The sequence below is a fragment of the Lithobates pipiens genome, unplaced genomic scaffold (assembly GCF_037356315.1).
Source record: "Lithobates pipiens isolate NorthernLeopardFrog02 unplaced genomic scaffold, aLitPip1_a1.2 Scaffold_18, whole genome shotgun sequence".
NCBI classification, from domain to species: domain Eukaryota; kingdom Metazoa; phylum Chordata; class Amphibia; order Anura; family Ranidae; genus Lithobates; species Lithobates pipiens.
This window is the reverse complement of record NW_027507758.1, coordinates 624,359,122-624,384,307: the sequence shown is the minus strand read 5'-3', so window position 1 is coordinate 624,384,307 and position 25,186 is coordinate 624,359,122. Positions and strand designations below refer to the sequence as shown.

The window sequence follows — 25,186 nt, the reverse complement described above, 5'->3', positions numbered from 1 at the left end:
AAAAAGTGCAATGGACTGTGCTTCTCTCTTCAGCCCCTAGAGGGTATTGCGAGCCAGCCTTGCTCTATTCAACATCCTCTGTCCCTTCATGCTGGAACTAATAGGGGGATGCTCGGCGGCGGCCGGTGCGCGTGCGTAGCGCGCACAAGATGACACTGAGCATGCGCAGTCATATCAGGAAGCCGCTGGCGGTCAGAATTTTCCAGGTGTCTGATTCCTGGGAGGCTGGAGGGACTGCACGGAGGGACACGGAGCAGGCTATCCTAGTGTGGGCACGTGAATCCATGGGTGACATGTGACTGGTATTATACCGATTGGCTAAAGTTACAGTCTTGCAGTGGGATTGTGGTGCCGGAGAACTTGTGTCATTTTTCACACAAGCCTGATTACCATTGCTTAGCAAGCTATGTCTTCCAGAAAGCACAGTGGAGGGAGCATGGCAGCAAGACACACAGGTTTTTCACCAGCAGCCCCTGAAGAGGCTAGTCGGAACTCTGCTGTTATACCCTCCCCTGAAAGACCAGAGGTGACCAGGCAATCTGAGCCGCTGCGCCTGTCTGGCATTGTAGCTACTGCCAGTACTTCCAGCTCAGCTTATGTTAGTAAGGATGATCTGTCCTCAGCTCTGGCTGGTTTAGAAAGCAAGATTTCTGGTATGATTGCTTCAGTCATTTAAACTGGCAGGAAGCGTGACAGATCTCCCTCCCCCTAATCCTCCTGTTTTGGAGCAAGAATGGGTTGATGAGGTGGAAGAGGTAATAGTTAATGATCTAGCTGATATTCAAGCAGAAGAATCTGCCTCCGGGGAATCGGGACCTAAAGATGCCCAGATTTTATGAGCTTCTCGGTCACAAAAGCTTTTGATCCATTCTCTTACGCAGATGGCTCGTGCAGCATTTAAATTACCTCCAGTGGAGGTCCCTGAGACCCCGTATTCCTTCCTTGGGGGTTTTAAAGCCTCTGCAGAGTGCTCAGGTATTTCCTTTTCACCCACTGTTGGAAGAGGTGGTGTATTCTGACTGGGAACACCAAGACAGAATATTTGTTCCTCCAAAAAGGTTTTCCCTGTTATACCATATGGAGGAAAAGTTTGTAAAAAAGTGGAGCATGCTGGCTGTAGATGCAGCAGTCTCTTCCCTAAGTTAGACTTTAACTTGTCCTGCAGACAATGCACAGATCCTTAAGAACCCTGCTGATAAGAAATTGGAATTCTTGTTAAGGGCTTCCTTCTTTCTCTCTGGCAGGTCCTGCTATTCAGCCTGCAGTGGTGGCAATTGGTGTTTGTCAGGCCTTAAAGATCAGACTTAAACAGCCCAGTAGGATTCTGCTGAGGATATAGCAGATTTGCCTCAGGCTCTATTTTTTGCTATAGATACCCTTAAGGACTCTATACAGCAAGTCTCCCCGGTGGCTCTCTTAGAGTTGTGGTTAAAAAGTTGGTCAGCTGAACTTCCTTGCAAAAGGTTGTTGGCTGGTTTTCCATTCCATGGAGAACAGTTATTTGAGGAGGATCTCGCTAAATACATCCAGAGGTCCTCTGGAGGAAAGAGCTTGCCTCTTCCTGTGAAGAAGGCAGCTAACCGTCCCTCATTTAAGGGATCAGGAACTGCTTCCTCAGGTTTTTCAGCCCCTAAGCAGTTTCGACGGCAGCAGGGGTCTGCAGCCAGAGGTAATCAGCAAGGTCAGACCCAAAAGAAGCCCTGGGTCCAGAAATCCTCTAAGGCTGGCGCAAAGCCTTCCTTGTGAAGGGATGCCCCCACTCGTTCGGGTGGGGGGGGAGGTTGCTACAGTTTGCAGGAGTCTGGGAAACACTGGTTCAGGACAAGTGTGTCATCGCCACAGTGTCCCAAGGGTACAGGCTGGAGTTGTCCCCTCAGAGATTTTTAAGGTCCAGCGTTTCCTCGGACCTTGTAAAGAATAGCTCATTGTTCTAGGCACTAGACCACTTAAGGCTGCTCAAGGGGTACTTATGAAAGTTCCAGCAGCCGAAAGAAGTACAGGATTCTATTCAAACCTGTTCACATTTTCAAAACCAAATGAGGACAGTAAGGCCTATTCTAGAATCAAAAGGCGCTGAACCGTTATCTCTCTAGCCGTTTCCAATAGAATCCATTCAGTCTCTCCGATTAGGAGACTTGCATCCATAGACATCAGGGATGCGTACCTGCATGTGCCGATTTTTAAGCCTTATCAAAGGTTTTTGCGTTTTGCAATAGAAGAATGACACTTTCCCTGAGTCTTCACAAAGGTCCTGACACCAGTGTTGGGCCTTCTGAGATCTCGGGGGGATCTTAAATCTAGGCTACCTAGACGATCTCTTGCTCAGGGATTTGTCTTTATAGCATTTGAAATATAATATAACCCTCATGGTTAAATTCCTGGAACACCTGGACTGGATCGTAAATACAGAGAAGTCGGCTTTGGAGCCAGTTCAGCATCTGTAATACTTAAGTCGGTTTCTAGACACAGCCGAAACAAAGGTGTTCTTGCCTCCAAGAGAGGCCAATGCCTTGTAAGATCAAGTTTGGTAAGTAAGGGGAAAAGGGCACCATTGCATCCGGCTCTTTATGAGTTTGCTAAAAAGGATGGTGTCTTGATTGGAGGCAATTCCTTATGGCCAGTTTCATTCCAGACCCTTACAGCAGAACATTCTATCAGGTTGGAACAAAAAGGTGCAAGCTCTGGATTGTTGCATATCCATAACCCCCGAGGTTCATTGGAGCCTCAGTTGGTGGTTAATACAGTAGATCGAAATCTAACGCAAGGAAAATAGTTTCTTCCGATAGTTTCCTCCCTCCCCTCAAAGGGATTGCTCTGGGACATCCCATATAGTAATGTATATAGCCTGCTCTGTGTCCTGTGATGTACAAAAAAGAAAATTGGATTATTTTCTACATACTTAAATGTAAAATCTATTCCTTTGAGTACATCACGGAACAGAGGGGTCCCTCCCCTCTCTTTTTTGGGAGTTCATTGCTTGCTACAAAACAGAAGTACTTCCTGTATGGAAGGGGTGAAATAGAGGGGGACTTCCTGTCTATTTTGGTCTGCCAATGTCCATTCACTTATAGGTGGTGCATAACCCAGATAGTATCATATATAGCCTGCTTTGTGTCCCATGATGTACTCAAAGAAATGGATTTTATAGGTAAGTATGTCGAAAAAATCCAATTTATTTGAATGGACTAGGCCAGGCCATACCATACCATTCACCCTTTCCATATGTGTGGCCCATGGAGAAGATGCAGTGGTAAGGCCTAGAATACTTCTTAAAGTGATTGTAAAGATCACCTTGTAAAACAACCCATTCAGTTTAAAATTGAAATGAAAGCCAAAAAAATGTGTGTATGAATATAAAAAACATTATAAATAAAGTTTCCCCTTTTTTTTTTTATAAGTGATCACATTGCCTCTTTTCTCAGCTGCATAAGAGCTGGGGGGGAGGAGAAGCAGCCGCACACTGAGCTTCCCAGTAAATGGCTAAGAAGCGGGGGGGTGTCAGAACAAGCATGATCATTGGAGGAGAGCAAAGATAGAGAACTGACCACGGTGGGCTCTTCTGCTTCGTGTGGTCAGTTTTTAATAGGAAAGCAGAGGGAATGGCAAGAATTTTACAAAAAGGAAACTTTACAAAGAGAACAGGATACTTTCTCATACAAGTGCATGGTACAGCAGGCACGTATCAATAATATGAAATTTTGGGGTAACAAACGCTTTAAGAGACTGTTGCTATGGGGGGGGGGGGGGCTCCTCCTTTCTTTTTATTTCTCTTTGTGGTGTATTGCATTTTGATTACTTTGTGTATTTGTTTATGTTTCTTTAACTTTTGCAATTAGAAAAAAACAAAATAAAATCTGATAAAAAAATTTATTTTATTTTTGCTTCAATAAAAAGTAAAAATTCAGTCTTTTGCATTTTTTTTGTGTAACTGTTTTGTTCTAGATTGTAAGCTCTAACGAGCAGGGCCCTCAAGTCCCTCCTGTATTGATTTGTATTGTAAGTGTACTGTCTACCCTCATTTTGTAAAGCGCTGCGCAAACTGTTGGCGCTATAGAAATTCTGCATAATAATAATACTAATCATTTTTTCACATGTTTAAACTTAAAAAAAAAAAAGAAATAAAACAGCATACTCACTGGGCTGTGGTGATGCTACAGGCTTGGCTATCCCTTCTTCTGTTCTGTCCTTAGGGCCGCTCTCCCCGTGCATTCTGTTGGCTGGCGCTGACATCACAGAGCGGGGCGAAGCTGTAAGGGGCAGGCTGTGGAGTGACAGGCATTGCTTATGTGGGCCAAAGACAAAGGAATAAGAGTGCTACAAACCAGACTAACAGGGTGTCTCGCCTTTGTAGGAGCAAAAGCCCTAAAAAATATATTAGTGGAGGGAAAAGTCCCACCACCGCTCAGTCTCTCTGCGTGTATCTAGGTCATGGTCAGGGCAGAGTAAATCTCTGTCTGCAGAGCCTAAAAACATGGGAAGCCGACCTTCTGAGGGCCTTTTCTAGGCACGTTCAGCACCATCTGCCTCCGCAAAACCTTTGTGCCCGGAATGCATTAGAGAAATGGCCACAGATAAGGAAGCCAAGGTGCTTAGGATAAAGGATTATATTCATGGGGCAGTGGCCGAAAGTATACAATTGGTCTCTAGCGCGAGTTCTTCAAAAGGCTGTTCCAAAAGTCAAAAGCACTTCTGAGCAGAGGCGAGTCTCTCAACCTGTACTGAAAAGATCTTCAGGGGCATCATCAGAATCAAAAGAGCCAGCAGAACATTTTTTCGACTTCCAGCTCATAGATCCATATATTTTTTTTGACAATCAGAAGTGCTTTATTGAAAAAAAATTGTTACAGTAAAGAAAATACAATTATCACATATAGCAAACGATGTGCATTAAATACATCTATACAAGTCTTATCTCATTTGGTAATAAACTTTCAGAATGACGTTCAAGGAAACAAAAGTGAATAGGTGCAGTGAGAGAAAACCACCTAAACATTCAGTTCAGTTTAGGAAGGGGGGGGAAGCAGGATTTATATCAATATCAATATATCAATAGTGCAACTGGGAGACTGGCTGATATCAGTTGACTTGGCAGACGCTTATCTGCATTTTCCAATCAACAGACATCATCAGAAATATCTATGATTTGTGGTAGGGGTCTGCCCTTCGGAATCAGTATGGCACCCCCAGTTTTTTCGAAGATTCTGCAAGCTACCATCGCAGTAATATGCATGAAGATAAAAATCTTCCACTAAAATATCCTGGTGGTGGCCCACACAAGCGAGGAGCTGGTGATATGGCATGGTGCTGAAGATGCTATCCAAGTTTGGTTGGCTTATAAACAAACAGAATTGCCATCTGGTTCTAACCCATGAAATCGAATACCTAGGCCTTATATTCGACACAAAGGAGGGTCAGATCTCTCTGCTCGATCTTAAAGTGAATGAGTTAGTAGCCTTCGTGAATAGTGAAATAGAATCCTCTGCACTTTCGAGAAGAGACTGTATGACGCTCTTGGAAATGTTCACAGCAGCCACCCAGCTGTGCCCTGGGCAAGGTTTCATACAAAGGGATTCTAAACTTCCTTTCTAAACCAATGGGGCAGCTTATCGCTGGACCAAAGGATCTTCTTGCCGGGTCAAATCTGCCAGAGCCTTACGTAGTGGAAAGCGCCAGGGACTTTGTTTGCGAGGCATGCCTCTCAGTCCAGGAGACTGGATCTTGAAAACCTTGGATGCGAGTCCAGGGCTGGGGTGCTCATTGTCTTGGCAGACAGGTTCAGGGCCGGTGGCATGTAAAGGAAACCAGACACTCCAATCTCTTGGAGTTACTGGCAGCATACCTAGCCTTGCTTGAGTTCAAGGATCTGATTCTGGGAGCCTGAGTCAAACTAATGTTTGACAATCAGAAGGTGGTCACCTATATAGCCAAATAAGGAGGAACCAGAAGCCTATCACTGCTGCAGTTGGCAACCAAGATATTTGTCCTGGCACATGTGGAGACTTTGACAGCAGCCTATATTCCAGGCTGTAAAAATCACATAACAGACCAGCTGAGTTGAAAATTTCCCAGCAGCAGCAAGTGGTCAGTCAACAGACCTAACTAAAACAAATTTTTGGCAAATGGGGAATGCCCTTTGTGGGCCTGATGGCAATCCAAGAAAATGTGCAAGTGCCCAGATTCGTGGAAAGGTTCCAATACAACAAGGCAATAGTTCAAGATGCCTTCTAGATTAACCACTTGCTTACTGGGCACTTAAACCCCATTCTTGCCCAGGCCAATTTTCAGCTTTCAGCGCTCACACTCTTTGAATGACAATTGCGTGGTCATGCTACACTGTACCCAAATTAAATGCTTTTAATCTATTTTACACAAATAGAGCTTTCTTTCACTAAGGTGTCAGTAGAAGACACATGCAACAGCTAGTTGGAGCTCCTGCGAAACTTTTGCTAAATATTACAAATTAGATGTAATCTCCACTAGTTCATCTAGATTTGTAAATGCAGTGGTGTCAGAGCCCTTCTAAGCTAAATAATTTATTCACTAAGCAGCAAAATGTCAGAAACCATGAACCAGACCGAGACAGAAGTACAGTAAAATCACACTTGTTTATTAATAAAAAGGTAAATGGGGTAAGTGTATTCAAAGCATAGTGAGTCCAGTAACCAGATCGGGTAGTCAGCCAAGCCAGAGTTCAGTAACCAGATCGAGTAATCAGCCAAGCCAGAGTTCAGTAACCAGATTGGGTAATCAGCCAGGCCAAAAGTCAGGGATCCACGTAGAGGAACAGCAAGCAGGACAAAGAGCGCGAAGGGATGTCAGCAAAGCCAGTCTTTAACCACTTAACAACCGCCCATTGGCGATTAACGGCTTCAGGGCGGTTGTTTAACTCTGAGAGGCCGTTAATTAACGGCCTCCCAGAATTCTGCTCTCGCGCGCCCCCTGGGGCGCGCACACGAGATCATCCGTGACCGTCGGGTCCAGTGGACCCGGCGCATCACGGATCACGGGAAACGGCCGCTCGTCGTGGCCATTTACCACGTGATCGCTCCGTCAAATGACGGAGTGATCACTTGTAAACAAACCGGCGTCATGTTATGACGCCGGTTCCTCCCTCCCCCTCTCTGTACCGATCGGTACAGCGGAGGGGAAAGAGATCGGTGTCAGCAGCGATGTGGGCTGCATCTGCAGTGCCCACATCGCTGCTCACCGAATTTAACCCCTCAATTCCCTGCCAATACTCTGCAATACCCTGCAATGCTCTGCAGTACCCTGCCATTACTCTGCAGTACCCTCCATTACTCTGCAGTACCCTGCCATTACTCTGCAGTACCCGCCATTACTCTGCAGTACCCTGCCATTACTCTGCAGTACCCCCAATACTCTGCAGTACCCCCAATACTCTGCAGTACCCTGCCATTACTCTGCAGTACCCCCCAATACTCTGCAGTACCCTGCCATTACTCTGCAGTACCCCCAATACTCTGCAGTACCCTGCCATTACTCTGCAGTACCCCCCAATACTCTGCAGTACCCTGCCATTACTCTGCAGTACCCTGCCATTACTCTGCAATACCCCCCAATACTCTGCAATACCCGCCAATACCCCGCCAATACTCTGCAATACCCTGCCATACCCAGCCATACTCGGTGATACCCTGCAATACCCAGCCATAGACGCCCCCCCACCCCTCACCGCCCTCCGGTGCTTCTACCAACTCGCCAGTACGATCAAAGCCAGAATCTTTTTTTTTTATTATTTCAGGCTTCCCAGCCTAGAGGTGAGATGTGGGATCATATTGACCCCAGATTTCACTGTAAAGAGGACCTGTCACCCCATATTCCTATTACAAGGGATGTTTACATTCCTTGTAATAGGAATAAAAGTGATCAAAAATTTTTTTTGGGGGAAAAAAATGTCAAACTAAAATAAATAAAGTAAAATGAACAATAAAAAAAATAAATAAAAAAAAAATACAGGACCGGATAGAGGCTCATGACGTGGTTTGGAGCCCATGGAAATTTCGGGAGGACCAGCTGTGATTCGCTGCCGAGACCGCACACGGTGCCCACCCCCCCCCCCTTCCCTCACCCACCCTCCCCCCTATCTCTCGCCCCCCTTCTTTTTCCTAAATGTCCTTTCTCCTTTTTCTTATCCCTTCTATCGTCTACCACTTCGCTCTTGATCTCTCCCATGTCCTCTTCTTTACATAACTTCTATCTCCTTTTCCTTTCCTTCTTGACTCTTTAACCTCATCTGTTCTCGTTTCCTTGTGCTCCATGGTTCCTTTAAGAAGATGCTTCGATAACAACAACTAAAGGGAGCAATCTGAAATATTTGTAGATCTAAGCATATAGATATATGGATCTCTCGCTGGCTAATGTGACGGTTGGCGCTATACTCCTGTATCCAGTGTTGGCCCGGTTGATCGGGGGGGAGTCTATTTGGCCTGTTGCCTATGCCTGTTCCAGAGGGCTCCCTGTGGATCGATAGTTTGCTCATTTTCTTTCTTGTGGAACTATTCTGATGTAATGTGACATGATGTGTAATGCATTGTTGGAAACAATAAAAAGTTAATTGATAAAAAAAAAAAAAAATTTAAAGCGCCCCTGTCCCCATGTGCTCGCATGCAGAAGCGAACGCATACGTAAGCCCCGCCCACATATGAAAACGGTGTTCAAACCACACATGTGAGATATCGCCGCGAACGTTAGAGCGAGAGCAATAATTCTAGCCCTAGACCTCCTCTGCAACTCAAAACATGTAACCAGTAAAAAAAATTTAAAGCGTCGCCTATGGGGATTTTTTAAGTACCGACGTTTGGCGCCATTCCTCGGGCATGTGCAATTTTGAAGAGTGACATGTTCGATATCTATTTACTCAGCATAACTTCATCTTTCACTTTATGCAAAAATTGGGCTAACTTTACTGTTTTTTTTAAGCACAAAACAGTTTTTTCCCCCAAAAAAACGCGTTCGAAAAATTGCTGCGCAAATACCGTGTGAGATAAAAATTTGCAACGACCACCATTGTATTCTCCAGGGACTTTGCTAAAAAAAATATATAATGTTTTGGGGTTCTCTGTAATTTTCTAGCAAATAAATGATGATATTTACATGTAGGAGAGAAATGTCAGAATTGTCCTGGGTGCTCCAGAACGCCTGATGGCGCTCCCTGCATGTTGGGCCTCTGTATGTGGCCACACTGTGTAAAAGTCTCACACATGTGGTATCGCCTTACTCGGGAGTAATAGCAGAATGTGTTTTGGGGTGTAATTTGTGGTATGCATATGCTGTGTGTGAGAAATAACCTGATAATATGACAATTTTGTGAAAAAAAAAAAAGTAAAAAAAATCTTGATTTTGCAAAGAATTGTGGGAAAAAATGACAACTTCAAAAAACTCACCATGCCTCTTACTAAATACATTGGAATGTCTTCTTTCCAAAAAGGGGTCATTTGGGGGGTATTTGTACTTTTCTGGCATGTTAGGGTCTCAAGAACTGAAATAGGCCGTCAGTCCTTCAGGTGTGATCAATTTTCAGATATTGGCACCATAGCTTGTGGACTCTATAACTTTCACAAAGACCAAATAATATCCACCAATTTGTACTTATTTTTACCAAAGATATGTAGTAGTATAAATTTTGGCCAAAATTTATGAAGAAAAAATTACTAATCTGCTAAATTTTATAACAGAAACAAAGAAAAATTCATTTTTTTACAGAATTTTCGGTATTTTTTCCTTTATAGCACAAAAAATAAAAAACCCAGCGGTGATTAAATACCACCAAAAGAAAGCTCCATTTTTGTGAAAAAAAGGACAAAAATTTCATATAGGTCCAGTGTTGCATGACTGAGTAATTGTCATTCAAAATGTGAGAGCACCAAAAGCTGAAAATTGGTCTGGTTATTAAGGGTGTTTAAGTGCCCAGTGGTCAAGTGGTTAAACAGGAACGCAGGAGATGGTTTCTTGCAGGTGACCAAGGGGAAGGCAGAGATCAAATGAGCTGGACGGCTTTAAGTAGGCAGGACTGATGAGCAGAATCAACAACAGCTGGGTAACTGGAGAGAGATAGGAGTTGGCAACTAGCCGACAGCTGAGCGGCCAGCTCAGAGAAGGAAGGGCTGAGCCCAGCCCTGACACAATATAGATTGTTTGGGTTTTAGGATACCCCACCCTAAATTAGCTATGTCAAATCCCAATACTTACTGTCATTTTCCTTTTCTGGCCCGTTCTCACGTCAGCACGATATTTCTTCCCTCCCTAGGGGCCTGTTGATACTAAAAACGGAACAGTGTGGGGGGGGGGATTATGGTAAGTATTAGTAACAATTTTCCATTTTGTGGCCAGGCAGGCTGCATGCTCAGATTAAGTGTCTGATATGGATTTCCTATGGGGTATTTTTTTTTTAACTATAGGGGACTCTATGCATTTTTTTTTACAAGTTTCCTGTAGGATGTGCTGCAGCAATTGTTATATTTAGAAAAAAAAAAAAAAGAATATAGTTTAAATTGCTGGCAAAATAACAAATGGCAAATTTCACTGCCAGCTTCTTAAAAAAGTACCGCCTCCACGCAAAGGTCCCTCAAAATACATAGCAGACCATTAGAGAAGTCTGTGCGCTGTTTTTAGAAAAAAAAAAAAACGGCAAGGAAATGTCATTTCCTGGCAGTCTAGGACAGTGATGGCGAACCTTGGCACCCCAGATGTTTTGGAACTACATTTCCCATGATGCTCCTGCACTCTGAAGTGTAGATGAGCATCATGGGAAATGTAGTTTCAAAACATCTGGAGTGCCAAGGTTCGCCATCACTGGTCTAGGACATTTTTTCTTTGTAAATATCAGTGGTACCCTTGCTAGGATTAGGACACCCCACAGGAATTTTATTTAAAGAAATTTGATATTTTTGATGTGTTTTAAAGATATTTTTATTGAAATATTTTTCTCATAACAAAGAAAAACATACAAAAGAACCCCCCCCCCCCCAAATGGATGAAACAAATATTCCTTAATAAGTTGTACCTGTTTATCTACAGCTGTTTCTCCTGTAAATCCTTGTAAAACTCTGAAAAGCATATTTAACACACTTACAAAGCAGGGGGTGGGAAGCTGAACACACTGTACAAGAGCTCTGAGTGCCGATTGGAGGGAAGGGACACGCCCCTTCACACAGCACACAGGAACAGAGCTGAGGCTGCCAATCACATTCTCTGTGTTGGCGGATCCCCCTCTGTCACCTTTTTAGTTCTTGGTGTCAGGAAAACTTGTCAGGAGTGACCCAATCCTCAGATATTGCACATTCTATCTGTTTATGAACAGGGAATATGAATATTTTGTAAGTTATTGCAGGTCTCTTTGTGCCCAAATGGTCATGGTGAGAGGGAGGAGAGTCAAGCGGCATAATGCCAAGGCTTTTGCGGACAGAGGCAAATTGGCAATGAGCTTTTCAACATTAACAAGCATGTTGTGTGAAGCTCCTTTTTCAACATAATGACAATGTGGGGGAGATAAATCCTCTGCACCTTCTTCCAGTACGGCATCTATATCCTCTTCATTCCCTTCTGTCTCTGCATCCTCTAGGACCGGCATATCAGGATCTGACTAGAAACTAGAGTGGGGGGAAGAGGCCAGGTGTTTTTGAGCTCTGGCCAAATATGGGTGTATGGGTAGGTTGAAGTAGGTTCATTTTCCCAGGGTTTCTGGTTTTGTCAGGGTGCTTGGACTCAGCCCACTGACCCTGTGATATAAATTGGGACAGTGGTCTAGGGCTGACAGAGAGAGAGAACCATCAGTCTTGCTGGTCAGTTGGGTGAGTGGTTACATTCTTTAACCAAAAACTCTGCCATCTACAAGGTCTCCACAGTCCAGGAGGACCTGCCAGCAAGGACTTTGTCCCCAAAGATGTGACCCATCCATAATCGGAGAGTGTACCTGAAGTTGCTAACATTTGGATTCCCTGGAACTATGGGCTTTGCCTCTGGATTTCACCTTGGCAGGTACGCCGGGGTACCATGTACCCTGTTTAGGTTAGAGATTATGGAATTATTTTGGACTGTTCTGCTCTTAACTGTTATCATGTTTGCACTTTATTTGAAGTGTTAAACTTCGTATTCTGCCTGGTCTGAAGTTCTTAAAAAGGGTGAAATGCAGGTAGATGGCACTTCTGTCATAGTACTCTACAACTTGCGTCATTGATACATGGGGTACGAAGAAAAACCTGCTAAAGTCACCTTAATGCAAGTCCTACATGTGGTTGCCACTGGCAACAAGGGGTACAATTCAGCAAGTCAGCTGGTCTACAGTGTGTACCTGCTGAGGGTGGATTCGCCTCTAGCTGTGAGGGAGGGGTTGTCAGGACTCCCTGTGCCGCATTCCCACTGCAGATGTCTCCATCCGGGACAGAGGTCCAAGAGTTAGGTCAAGTGCACGTTGGGGCCAGTGCTAAGTGCACGGTGGGGTTCTGTCACACTAAAGGACAGGTGGCTGTGGTTAGTGCCCGGCGCAGCCCGCCTAATTGCACGCTACTTGGAGGATGCACATTAGCACAGGAATCTGAGAGATAACTGGGGAGCAGGTATGTGTAATGTACATGGTGCATCGCTCATCTTTGATGTCGGAGGTCTGCGTTAGGGTTGAATTTCCCCCACAGTGACCTTAGCCTTGTGGCAAGGCCTGGATGCATGTTCCAGTAAAGGTACCCCATGTGTAGGAGCCAGACCCTGTTCTTAGTGCCCAAAAGAACCAACCCCGGAGGGGTGATGCTCGCATTTACCCACAGCTCTGGTGCCCAATGAGTTAAGCGAGACAATATGGAGGAAAGTAACCTCTGCCCTTTCAGCTAGGCTTTTCATTGTCAGTACTTGGTAGAGATGCGTGGTAGGTCTCAGACCTAGCCTAATCAGTATACCGGTATTGTCATTGATCTGCCTCCTGATGCAGGGGTCACCTAAGGGTTAACAATGGTACAGAGTAAATGCAGTGATTGGCGCCAAGCTGCCTTATTTAAACACCTCAGCTGCACAGAGACTTCGCTGTCTGATATGCAGCTCATACCTGTTCCTGCGTCTACCTGTTCCCGAGATCCGATCCGTTTCCTGTTTTGACTGGGCTTGTTTAACTACGATTGACTTCTGTTATCCTAAACTTGGCTTGTCTTGTAACTTTGCTAATCTCTACATTGACTGATATCCTGTTGCCAAACCTTTGTCTGTATATTGACCATTCTCTGCCTGCCACTCGTGTCTGATTGATCATCTGTTAGCCCTTGTACACACGGTCTGAGATTCCGACAACCAAATCCGTCGGATTTTGTCCGTCGGATTTTGTCCGAAACTGTTGTATACACGCGGTCGGACGAAGTTGTCGGAAAATGTGATCGTTCAGAACGTGATGACGTTATTTCGTTACGACGGGACTACGTTCAGGCTAGTAGCCAATAGCTTTGGTGTAGGAATTTGATCTGAGCATGCGTGGCACTTTGTCCGATCGGAATTCTCTACACATGATCGGAGTATGTCCGATCGGAGCATTTTGTCAGAAAATATTTCCGGCAAGTTGGAAAATTTGGTTCGACGGATATTCCGATGGAAACAGTCGGATGGAGACCACACACAGTCGGAATATCCGATCGTGTGTACAAGGGCTTACCATGACCTGGATGACTTTACAGATCCGTCAGCAGGACTCCTTATCTGACTGATGAGTCGTTTGACCTTTGGGTCATTGTTGGAGGTGAGCGGCCATTTCCTAAATAGAACATTCGATGTTTGGATTGATGTGTTGTCTGTTTTTTTCTTCTATCAAGTTATCCCTATGAGATTTTTTACCTTTATATGAACTATCTCCTACCATTGGGCTTTAGTTGGACTTTTACTCACATTTATCTATTTGTATGTTTTGGATACTCGTCATATTCATTCTTTAAGTATATTAATTCATGGAACGTTATTGAATGAGCGCACCACTCTCATGGACCAGAAAAGGAATCCTCAGGCCGATCTACAGTGCATAGACAGATAAAGGCTGCCTATTTAGAAGTGAATGTCTGCCTCACCACAAAGGCCAAAAAGAGCCTGCGATGGTCTAAAGCTAAATTTTATTCCCAAGCCGATAAAACCGGTTGATTTTTGTCAGTGGAATTGGCCCCTATGCACTCCGCCCCCTCATATTCCCAAGATACAGAGATTGGGTGGCTCCTTTACGCAAAACCCTAAGTTGGTCCTGCAGGAATTCTTCGCTTTCTTCTAGGACCCGTACACAGACACAAACATGTCTATCTCACAGGACTTTGACCAAGTCACAGCTCGCCTCCCTATTCCGGATTTTTTTTTGAGGAACATAGGGAACTCATGGAAAAGGATATCATGGTAGACGAAGTCCTGTCAGCTACTAAGCAGGCCAGGGCCGTCTTTAATAGTGATTGGACCCTGGGCAAACGTCTTCTTGGGGCCCCCATACAGTTTCGCTCTCCACCTGCTCTGAGACATACAATAAATAGCAGCTAGACTTAAAAGCAGTTTACTGTATCAGATCAGGAAGCGATTGCGATTGGTTGCCAGAGGTTACAGTGTATCATTAGCTTTACTGACTGGTTGCTAGAGGTTACAACACACATTACGGCACACTGATTAGTGACTAGATGTTACAGCACATAATTTCTGATTGTTGATTGGTTGCTAGAGATTATTGTACAGTAATACTGCTCACTGATTGGTTGCTAGAGGTTACAGCACATCATCTCCTCAATGCAGGGGGCATGATATACATATGAATGCCGCCTTTATTTACATATCTATGGCGCCGGATGCAGCTATTTACATATGAATGCTGGTTATTTACATGTAAACACAGGGTCTGCAGGTGACTCATCTGTACACAACAATAAGGCAGAGCTGGGCAGCATTAATAGCAGCACTTTACACTGAGATATCAGGACAAAGCAAGGGACTAAAACTTTAAGGCCGCGTACACACGCGGGGACTGTTCGCTCAACTTTGTCCGTCAAACAGTTTCAGCAAACAGTCCGCTCAAAATTAGCATGGACGGACTTGCCCACACACGACGAACGAACAGTTTGCTGAAACCGTGCGCGATGACGTGAACGGCACGTACGACGGGACGCAAAATACGACGTCCTATACATTGCATTACAACTTTCGGCGTGTAAATCCTTTCTGAGCATGCGCGGAACTTAGTTTGACGAACAAGCCTACACACGAGGGGACTGTTCGCTGAAACCAAGTTTCAGCGGACAGTTTTTCGGAAATTCCGAAAAACCTTGTTCAGCAAACTATTCGGTGAAACTGTTCGCTGAAAGCCCACACACGGGCGGACTGTCCGCCGAAACACTGTTCAGCGGACAAAGTTGGGCGAACAGTCCCCGTGTGTGTACGCGGCCTAAGGGCCAAGGGAATTTAAACTGGGATAGTTGGCAAGTATGAGGCAGCTGCTTTGGGCCCCACAACAATGATAGGGCACAGGGCAGCTGCCCCTTTTGCCCTGCCTTAAAGACGGCCCTGAAGCAGGCCCCTATAGGCAAGGCCCTTGGCCCTGATGGCTTTAGAGCACTTTACTACAAAATGTTTGCGTCCTTGTTGGCCACTCCTGTGATGCACTACTTTAACGCTATCTAAGAGGGGGGCCCTGTTGATCTTGATTCCAACAGAGAATATGTAACATTTATACTGAAGCCCCATAAAGATCCGAGTGATGTGGCCAATAGACCAATCTCTTTAACTGCTTCTGGACTGCCCCACGTACAATTACTGCAGTGGTGCGGCCTCTCTGTGTGAAATCACGTACCGGTACGCGATTTCGCTCTTCCTGGTCTTGGGCTTGCGCACGCGGCCCTGGCGACCAGCTCCCGCTGTGATTGGACAAAGCGGGAGCCACTCAGCGGGACCCACCCTGCCTCGCCTTCATTCTCTTTACAGTAATCCCACAGCACAAATATCTTCGCAAGGCCATAGATCGGAACCATTTGCTATCTCCTCTGGCACTCGTCAAGGGTGTCTACTTTCTCCTCTATTATTCATTCTGCAATAGCAATGGAGACCTTAGCTATAGCGATTCATCAACATTTTAACATATTAGGGATCACAAATGGAGATTATAACCACAAATGTGTGCTTTTTAGCAGAAGACCTGCTGTTATTTATCACCTCTCCATACACCACTTTACCGCAGTTGCTTTCCTTACTGGATCTCTTTGGCCAGATTTCGGGTCTAAAGGTCAAATGTGTCAAATCAGAGGACCTGAATATCAACCTACCGGATGCAGTGCAAAAAAGCCTTTAGGCCCAGTAATCTTTTTTTGTGGCAAATTACATCACTTCCCTATCTTGGGGGTCAAGTTGACCCCACAGATTTCTTCGCTATATAAAGCCAACCATCCAGCACTATTTAACCACTAGAGATCCGCGCTATAGCCGAATGACGGCTACAGCGCGGACCTGCTATGCCGGGACTACGTCTATTGACGTCGTCCCGCGCACGAGCGGCCTGTGGGCCTCCTGAGACTCGCCTGATCACGGATCCGAGCAAGGGGTCGAGCCCAACCCCTTACCACGTGATCAACTGTCAGCCAATGACAGCTGATCATGTGACAAAACAGCGCGAGGAGAGAAAAAAAAAAAGCCGATCACCGGCGGCCGTGATCGGGACATCAGTCCCGATCACGGCCAGCTTATCAGTGCCCACCTGCCCCCTGCCAGTACCACCCAGATATTAAAAAAAGTGCCACCCAGCAGTGCCACCCATCAGTGCCCATAGTGCCATACATCAGTGCCCACAGTGCCATACATCAGTACCCACACTGCCACCTATCAGTGCCCACAATCTGCCTCAACATTGCTGCACCTCAGTGCCACATATCCGTGCCCATCAGTGTCATCTACAAGTGCCCATCAGTGCCGCCCATCAGTCCCATCTATCAGTGGTACCTATCAGTGCCCCTTAGTGCCACCCATCCGTGCCACCTATCAGTGCCATCTTTGCCCATCAGTGCCACTTTATCTGTGCCCATCAGTACTGCCTTATCTGTGCCTATTAGTGTCGCCTTAACTGTGCCTATCAGTGCCCACCAGTGCCGCCTCATCAGCGCATTTTAATGAAGGAGAAACATTTTATAACAAACTATTAAACATGATTTTTTATTTTTTTGCATTTTTTTTTGTTTGTTTAGCAAAAAATAAAACTCCCAGCTCTAATTAAATTCTACCAAAAGAAAGCTCTATTTGTGGGAAAAAAATGATAAAAATTTCATTTGGGTACAGTGTTGTATGAAAGCGCCATTGTCCTTCAAAGTGCATCAGCGCTGAAAGATTAAAATTGATCTGGGCAGGAGGGGGGTTTAAGTGCCCAGTAAGCAAGTGGTTAATAAGCTATTGGAAGATGTGAGGACTTTGATGCAACCCTGTCTTAGATGGGCAGGATTGTCTCTGTATCTGATGATGGTTTTGCCTAAAGTATTGTGAACGGCTTATGGGTTCATACCAAAAAGCCTTACCATCGTCTATCTATTATTGTCACAAAATGTTTTCTTTTATTGTGCATAGTTTATATGTTGACAGTTCTATTTTGTACTAACAATGTTTTTTTCTTGTTACTTAAAACTTTAATAAAAAAGATTGACACAGAAAGTCTGCTTGGCGTTTGCAAAAGCTTTTCTTGCTTTTTTACAGCTTTTTTTGCAATTTGTTATTCAATTTTTTACATTTTTTTATTCTTTTTGCATCCTGTCATCAGAGTAGCTCACTGTGACCATAGTGACACTGTAGATGAAAAAAAGACAGCAGCTCGAACTTCTGTATTAAATTAATTTATTAATCCAGGTGTGGTACAAAATAATAAATGGCTTACATGTTTTGGAGTGTAGCCTTAATCATAGCCATGGCCATGTGGGATTCCTGATGTACAGGAAGACAGAACTTCAGTGAATAACAATTCCCTCTCAGGACAGGAGAGTGGCTTCTCCCCCGTGTGCAATCTCTGATGTCTGTAAAGATTGGATTTCTGTGAAAAACCTTTCCCACACTCAGAACAGCAATATGACTTTTCACTCACGTGCAATTTCTGATGTCTATAAAGATTAGACTTATCTGAAAAACATTTCCCGCACTCCGGGCAGGAATAAGGCTTTTCCCTGGTGTGACACCTCTGATGTTTGATAAGTTTTGATTTTTGCACAAAACATTTCCCACACTCAGGACAGGAATGTGGTTTTTCACTCATGTGCAATCTCTGATGGCTGCAAAGATTGGATTTATCTGAAAAACATCTGCCGCACTCAGTACAGGAATAAGGCTTTTCCTTTGTGTGAGACCTCTGATGTGTGACAAGTACTGATTTTTGTTTAAAACATTTCCCGCACTCAGTACAGGAAAACGGCTTTTCACCTGTGTGAGACCTCTGATGTGAGACAAGTTCTGATTTTTGTTTAAAACATTTACCGCACTCAAAACAAGAATAAGGCTTCTCCCCAGTGTGGGACCTTTGATGTGTGATAAGATGGGACTTCACTGAAAAACATTTCCCGCAATCAAGGCAGGAATACGGCTTCTCCCCCGTGTGAGATCTTTTATGCACAATAAAATGGGATTTAAATTGGAAAAACTTCCCGCACTCAGTACAGGAAAACCTCTTCTCTGTTGGAAGGATGGCGCCGTCCCTCACAGTCTGTGGTTCCTCAGGATAAGAGGAATACGATGGTCCATCTACACTGTGTGGTGCCGGATGGACATTTGAGGTAGTCGGGTTTTCTCCTGGACTATACTGTGTGATGTCCTCATCTTCTACTTTACAGTCTGGAGACAAAGTGAGACAATCCTCTGAGGTTTTCCTCATCTCCCGTCCATCTACTAAAATAGAAATACAAAGATTATTACTAGACATGAGCTGATTGGTTCCCCTAAACCAGGACTCCGCCCACATCAGGCAGCTTTGTCTCTGAGGATCTTACAATTCCCCCCTCAAGGTAACTAGTAAATGGGTCCTCTGATCTCCTACCAGATCATTTCTTTATTCATGGGCCTTAGTCAGAGAGTGAGGAAACAACGAGAACTGTCTTTTATAGGAGTGACAGTGATGAGGGGATTATAGGACGAGTGTCCCCTCCCCCTCTATCACTCATTGCCATCTTCCCAACACAAGAAGTCCTGCACTTCCTTATTTAGTCCATGATTTAGTCATGAATAACAGCGGGGCTGAGCCCCACCAGAGGTCAGAGAGTGAGGATGGGGGGAGAACAACCAAGATGAAGACTGGACTGATCCTGAAGACCACCATCATTGGGTTATTGACTCCTCCCTCATTATCACTTTCTGTTTAAGGTTCCACAGTTTGAGGATTTTATCACATTATTATCAACATGTAAAAGATTGTGTTCCAATCAAATCATCAGATATACAGTAAAATGTCCAGCTAGTAGGAAATGGGTGTAACAAAGGAAAATCAGTTAGAGGGGTTTTTAAACTAGGCGACGGGGGGCAGAAGTAGAGATAGTAAGCGCGGAACATATTGCAGAGGGTAGTATTGGTTGCATTAGTGGTAGGTTGACTAAAGCACATAAACCCAAGGTAATTATAGTAACAAGTCCTAGTTGCATTCTCAGAATACCCAATAAGAGGATAGTATGTGACCGGTCTAAACTACGTGGCATGTTCACCAATGCCCGGAGCCTGGCAGACAAGATGGGTGAACTAGAGATACTGTTGTACGAGGAGGATTTGGATTTTGTGTACTACAGTCTACTGACTGGAATGGTACCAGCTGATTGGAGAAAAGCCAATGTAGCACCAATATTTAAAAAGGGCCCAAAATACATTCCTGGGAATTACAGAAATTACAGACCAGTTAGCCTAACATCAATAGTATGCAAGCTCTTGGAGGGGATGATAAGAGACTATATACAATATTTTAGTAATGAGAACGGTATCATTAGCAGTAATCAGCATGGATTCATGAAGAATCGTTCTTGCCAAACCAATCTATTAACCTTCTATGAGGAGGTGAGTTGCCATCTAGATAAAGGAAGGCCTGTAGACGTGGTCTGGATTTTTCAAAAGCATTTGACACAGTTCCCCATAAATGTTTACTGTACAAAATAAGGTCCATTGGCATGGACCACAGGGTGAGTACATGGATTGAAAACTGGCTACAAGGGCGAGTTCAGAGGGTGGTGATAAATGGGGAGTATTTGGGAATGGCCAGGGGTGGGTAGTGGGGTCCCCCAGGGTTCTGTGCTGGGACCAATCCTATTTAATTTGTTCATAAATGACCTGGAAGATGGGGTAAACAGTTCAATCTCTGTATTTGCGGACGATACTAAGCTATGCAGGGCAATAACTTCTCTGCAGGATGTGGAAACCTTGCAAGAAGATCTGAACAAATTAATGGGGTGGGCAACTACATGGCAAATGAGGTTCAATGTAGAAAAAATGTAAAATAAGGCATTTGGGTGGCAAAAATATGAATGCAATCTATACACTGGGGGGAGAACCTCTGGGGGAATCTAGGATGGAAAAGGACCTGGGGGTCCTAGTAGATGATAGGCTCAGCAATGCCAAGCTGCTGCTAACAAAGCAAACAGAATATTGGCATTAAAAAAGGGATCAACTCCAGAGATAAAACGATAATTCTCCTGCTCTACAAGACTCTGGTTCGGCCGCACCTGGAGTATGCTGTCCAGTTCTGGGCACCAGTCCTCAGGAAGGATGTACTGGAAATGGAGCGAGTACAAAGAAGGGCAACTAAGCTAATAAAGGGTCTGGAGGATATTAGTTATGAGGAAATGTTGTGAGCACTGAACTTATTCTCTCTGGAGAAGAGACGCTTGAGAGGGGATACGATTTCAATAAACAAATACCGCACTGGTGACCCCACAATAGGGATAAAACTTTTTCGCGGAAGGGAGTTTAACAAGCCACGTGGCCACTCATTAAAATTAGAAGAAAGGACGTTTAAAGTGGTTGTAAACTCTTACAAACCACTTTGACCTACAGGTAAGCCTAGATTAAGGCTTACCTGTAGGTCTAAGAAATATCTCCTAAACCTACATGGTTTAGGAGATATTTGCTGAAAGACAGGCACCGCTGTCTATGGCACATGCGCCGTAGACAGCGGCGTGCAGGCGTACTGAGCGTTCCGCTGTCAACGGCGATATGCCGCGAGTGGCGGCTCCCGTGTGCATGCGTGGGAGTGACGTCATCGCGGCTTCGTCGAATGACAGCGGCGGAGCAGCGAGACCCACCGAGAAGATGGATGCTCCGGACTACAGGGGACAGCGCTGACATCGCTGGCTCCTGTGTCAGGTAAGTGACACATAATGGACTGCTATGCGATGCACAGCAGTCCATTATGCTTTACCTTTGCAGGGAATCAAAGAGGAAGTAAACCCATCAGGGTTTACTTCCTCTTTAAGTGGTCTCAGCAGGGAGTGTGTACATCCTGGCAGAAATTGTGAAATTTTGGCATGTTTTCCCATCTTTATAAAGTTCCATTACCTTGTTATGCAGATCTGTTGACAGTACTTTTCTGCTCCCCATGGCTCAGTATCCAGCTTGCTCAGTGCCGTCACGTGAGAGCTAACAAACTCACTGACAATTTATACGCAAATATTAAATTGTAATTTAAAATGCCACAGATGTGGGAAATTAACCTTTAATTGCCATTTTATCCTGTGTGTGCCACAGGCCAAACATTCCAGGGGATGGAAACTTCATCAGGCTTATTTGGGTTATTTCTGTTATCATTATGATTTAAAAAGGAGCCAAGCAACCATGTGATAATAAATGGCTTCATATCATCACCATCCTTAAATAAAAGTTTTTGGGCATGATATTTTCGATATTGTTGCCAACATTTCACGATTTTTGCCTGGGGATGCAAACTTTTGAGCACAACTGTACATATTATGAGAGATTACCAGAGAAGAGGAGGATCAGGGCTGCTCTGTGAAAAACTACTGCACAGAAGGGTAAGTAAAACACGTTTACTATTTTTTTCTTTTTTTTTTTTTTAAGAAAGCCTTTAATATTACTTTAATCATATCATATATGTAACATACAATATATTGTATAAAATACAGCAGATAGGATTATATAGTTTCAGAATTATGTAGTGTACAACAAAATGATATAGTGTAATGGTAAGGTCTCATAATATTGGTATTCAGTAATCAGTGGACGCCTAAATGATTACTTGAGGGGTTTACTGCAGAGGTCCCACACCACTGCCTCCCATCTCCTGAGACTGCACTCGGTGACTTGGGTCTGAAACTATACAGATATATCCCTCCACCCGGCACAGCCAGCAAATAACAGAGCAAGTAACCCCGGGAGAATTGTTCTGTCAGAGATCTTGCCAGTCCCGGGTATGGGGCAGAAGACCCGAAACACATACCTCATGTGCGTAAGTCAACAGCCAGCAAACATCAGAGCAAGTAACCCTGGGAGGATTGTTCTGTCAGAGGTCTTGCTACTCGACTATGGAGCATAAGCCCTAACACCCCAGGTGCCTAGGTCTAGTAACGCCTAAGGGGAAAATGAACATTTTACTGAACCCCAGAATCTCCATAAATCTAGTGGAGATACATAAATTGTGTCTGCAGCACAGAGAAGGAAGATTATCCTAGAGAAATACAGGAATACAGGACGGGGAACACAGCTCAGGGAAGTGACCAGGGGATTACAGGCTGATATCACCCAGTCCTTGCCCTACTCTGGACCAATCAGTGAGCAGTATGGGTGGAAGAATGTATTTAGTGTTAGTGACCCACCTGTACTGATCTCTGTAGAAGTGTCCTCCTCTATAATTAACCTGATTATTCCATCCTCCTCCAGAGACTGCCGATCATCCCTCACATACCTCTCTTCTTCTTCTTCTGCTTTAACCTCAACTTTTATATCTATAAGATCTTCACCCTAAACCAAGAGTTAGATAGAAAATATCATATGTAAGACACAAGCTTTAATATTGTGACATCAAATAAAAAAATCCACACGTCGTCTCTATAAGTCCATGTTCTAGATGTTCCATCCCACCAACCTTGTAATGATGAGGGATGGTGTGATCTTCCTGTGTGGAATCCCGGGAATACAGAAGACGGGGACATCTCTCTGGTGGGTTCCTGGTATTAGGTGGCTCCATCATATCCTTGTGTCCTTCTGAAAACTCCTCCATCACTCCATACTCCTCATCCTCCTCTTTATACTCTTCTTTAATAACAATATTATCATCCCTGGGGTTTCGACTCTGAAAGATATAATAAAACATTCATTGTAACAAACATGTTGTGTATAAAACAGAACTACCAATAATTGTCAGTCATCTACCTGATGATGGTGAGGGATGGTGTGACCTTCCTGTGTGGAATCCCGGGAATACAGAGGACGGGGACATCTCTCTGGTGGGTTCCCATTACTGGATCCATCTGTAGGAAACACACACACTGACTGAATACATTGTTTCTATGTGTTTATCAGATGATGGGGGATCTAGGTGGAACCTCCGTACTGCTCTCTCCTTTACAATAAAGTCTCCTCTTACCCGGTGATGTGAGGGGCGGCTGATTGTCCATCATGACGTCCTTGTAGAGATCCTTGTGTCCTTCTAAATACTCCCACTCCTCCATGGAGAAATAGACAGTGACATCCTGACACCTTATAGGAACCTGACACACACAATGATACAGTCACCATCCAGACACATCCCTTGTCTGTTACTGGATAATGTCCCAGAATTCCCAGCACCGCTCACCTCTCCTCCATCATCTCTCTGGTGACTTCTACTTATCTCTTCTTCTTCTTGTATTTCTCTATTCTATCAGGGAGGGATGTGGAAGGTAATGTGATGGTCATATGATCTCCAGACTTCACAGGAGGAAAACTCTAGATTTGAACACAAATAGTGAAATCAATCAATATTCCCAGAATCCTCCTCACCTCTCCGGTCAGTCTTGGGGAACAAAACATCGGAATTTGGATCCATGCCCAGGAAACTCCCTAGACCAGGGATATGCAAGTAGCAGACCTCCAGCTGTTGCAGAACTACAAGTCCCATGAGGCATAGCAAGACTCAAGCCACAAGCATGACACCCAGAGGCATGATGGGACTTGTAGTTTTGCAACAGCTGGAAAGCCGCTAATTACATATCCCTGCCCTAGACCCTAATCCTATTGAGAACTTGTGGTCAATCCTCAAGAGGCGGGTGAACAAAAAAACCCCACAAATTCTGACAAACTCCGAACATTGATTATGCAAGAATGGGCAGCTATCAGTCAGGATGTAGCCCAAAAGTTGAGTGGCAGCATGCCGGGGCGAATTGCAGAGGTCTTGAAAAAGAAGGGTCAACACTGCATATATTGACTCTTTGCATAAACTTGTAATTGTCAATAAAAGCCTTTTGGTTCCTTGTAAATATACTTCAGTATACCATAGTAACATCTGACAAAAAGATCTAAAAACACCGAAGCAGCAGACTTTGTGAAAATTATTATTTATGTCATCCTCAAAAATCCTTTGGCCACGACTATTCTTCTCCTTTAAGCCTGGGTTCACACTATTGCGAATTGGAGCTCCAATCGGGTTGGAAATGTCTCATAGGTATCCATTTATCAAGCAGCGGAAGATAACCGCTGCTGAGTTCTCTGACATTCTCAAAGGACGCCGCTCTCCTCAGTACCTCACACTAGACATCATGTTAATAAAATAATAATGTTAAAGTCCCCCTATTCAATATATATATATATATATATATATATATATATATATATATATATATATATATACATACATACATACATACACAGTATATACACGCATAAATATCTGGAGGTGTAATCAGAGTGCAAGAATCTGGTGGGGGACCTGGAGGTGTCATCAGAGTGGAAGGATCTGGAGGTGTCACCAGACTGAGGAGATGGGGGGAATCTGTGGGGTGTGATCAGATGGGAGTGATCAGAGTCGAAGGGATCTGGAGGTGTGATCAGAGTCGACGGGAGTGATCAGAGTCGGGGTGTGATCCAAATGAGGGTATCTGGGGGTGTGAACAGGGCGGGGGGTATAAAAAAAATAAGATCTTATTACCTCCTCTACGGCCACAGCAACGTATCCTCTGTACTTCCTGCCACACGGAAAGTCATGTCTGTATCTGACATCACTTCCTGTCTTGTCCCGACATCACTTCCT

The 25,186-nt window shown here is 44.3% G+C and overlaps 1 protein-coding gene across 1 annotated transcript in view; it reads right to left on the bottom strand.

The window, feature by feature from the left end:
- The window catches only part of LOC143986867 (uncharacterized), a 173,717-nt gene that overhangs the window by 47,540 nt on the left and 100,991 nt on the right, over nt 1-25,186 (bottom strand). Inside the window, exons 16-20 of the mRNA XM_077485273.1 lie at nt 23,546-23,666; nt 23,332-23,429; nt 23,045-23,251; nt 22,776-22,920; nt 17,882-18,858 (exon numbers count right to left, since the gene is read on the bottom strand). Of these exons, the coding sequence (XP_077341399.1) occupies nt 17,882-18,858; nt 22,776-22,920; nt 23,045-23,251; nt 23,332-23,429; nt 23,546-23,666 (1,548 nt within the window). The remainder of the gene's footprint in view (nt 1-17,881; nt 18,859-22,775; nt 22,921-23,044; nt 23,252-23,331; nt 23,430-23,545; nt 23,667-25,186) is intronic.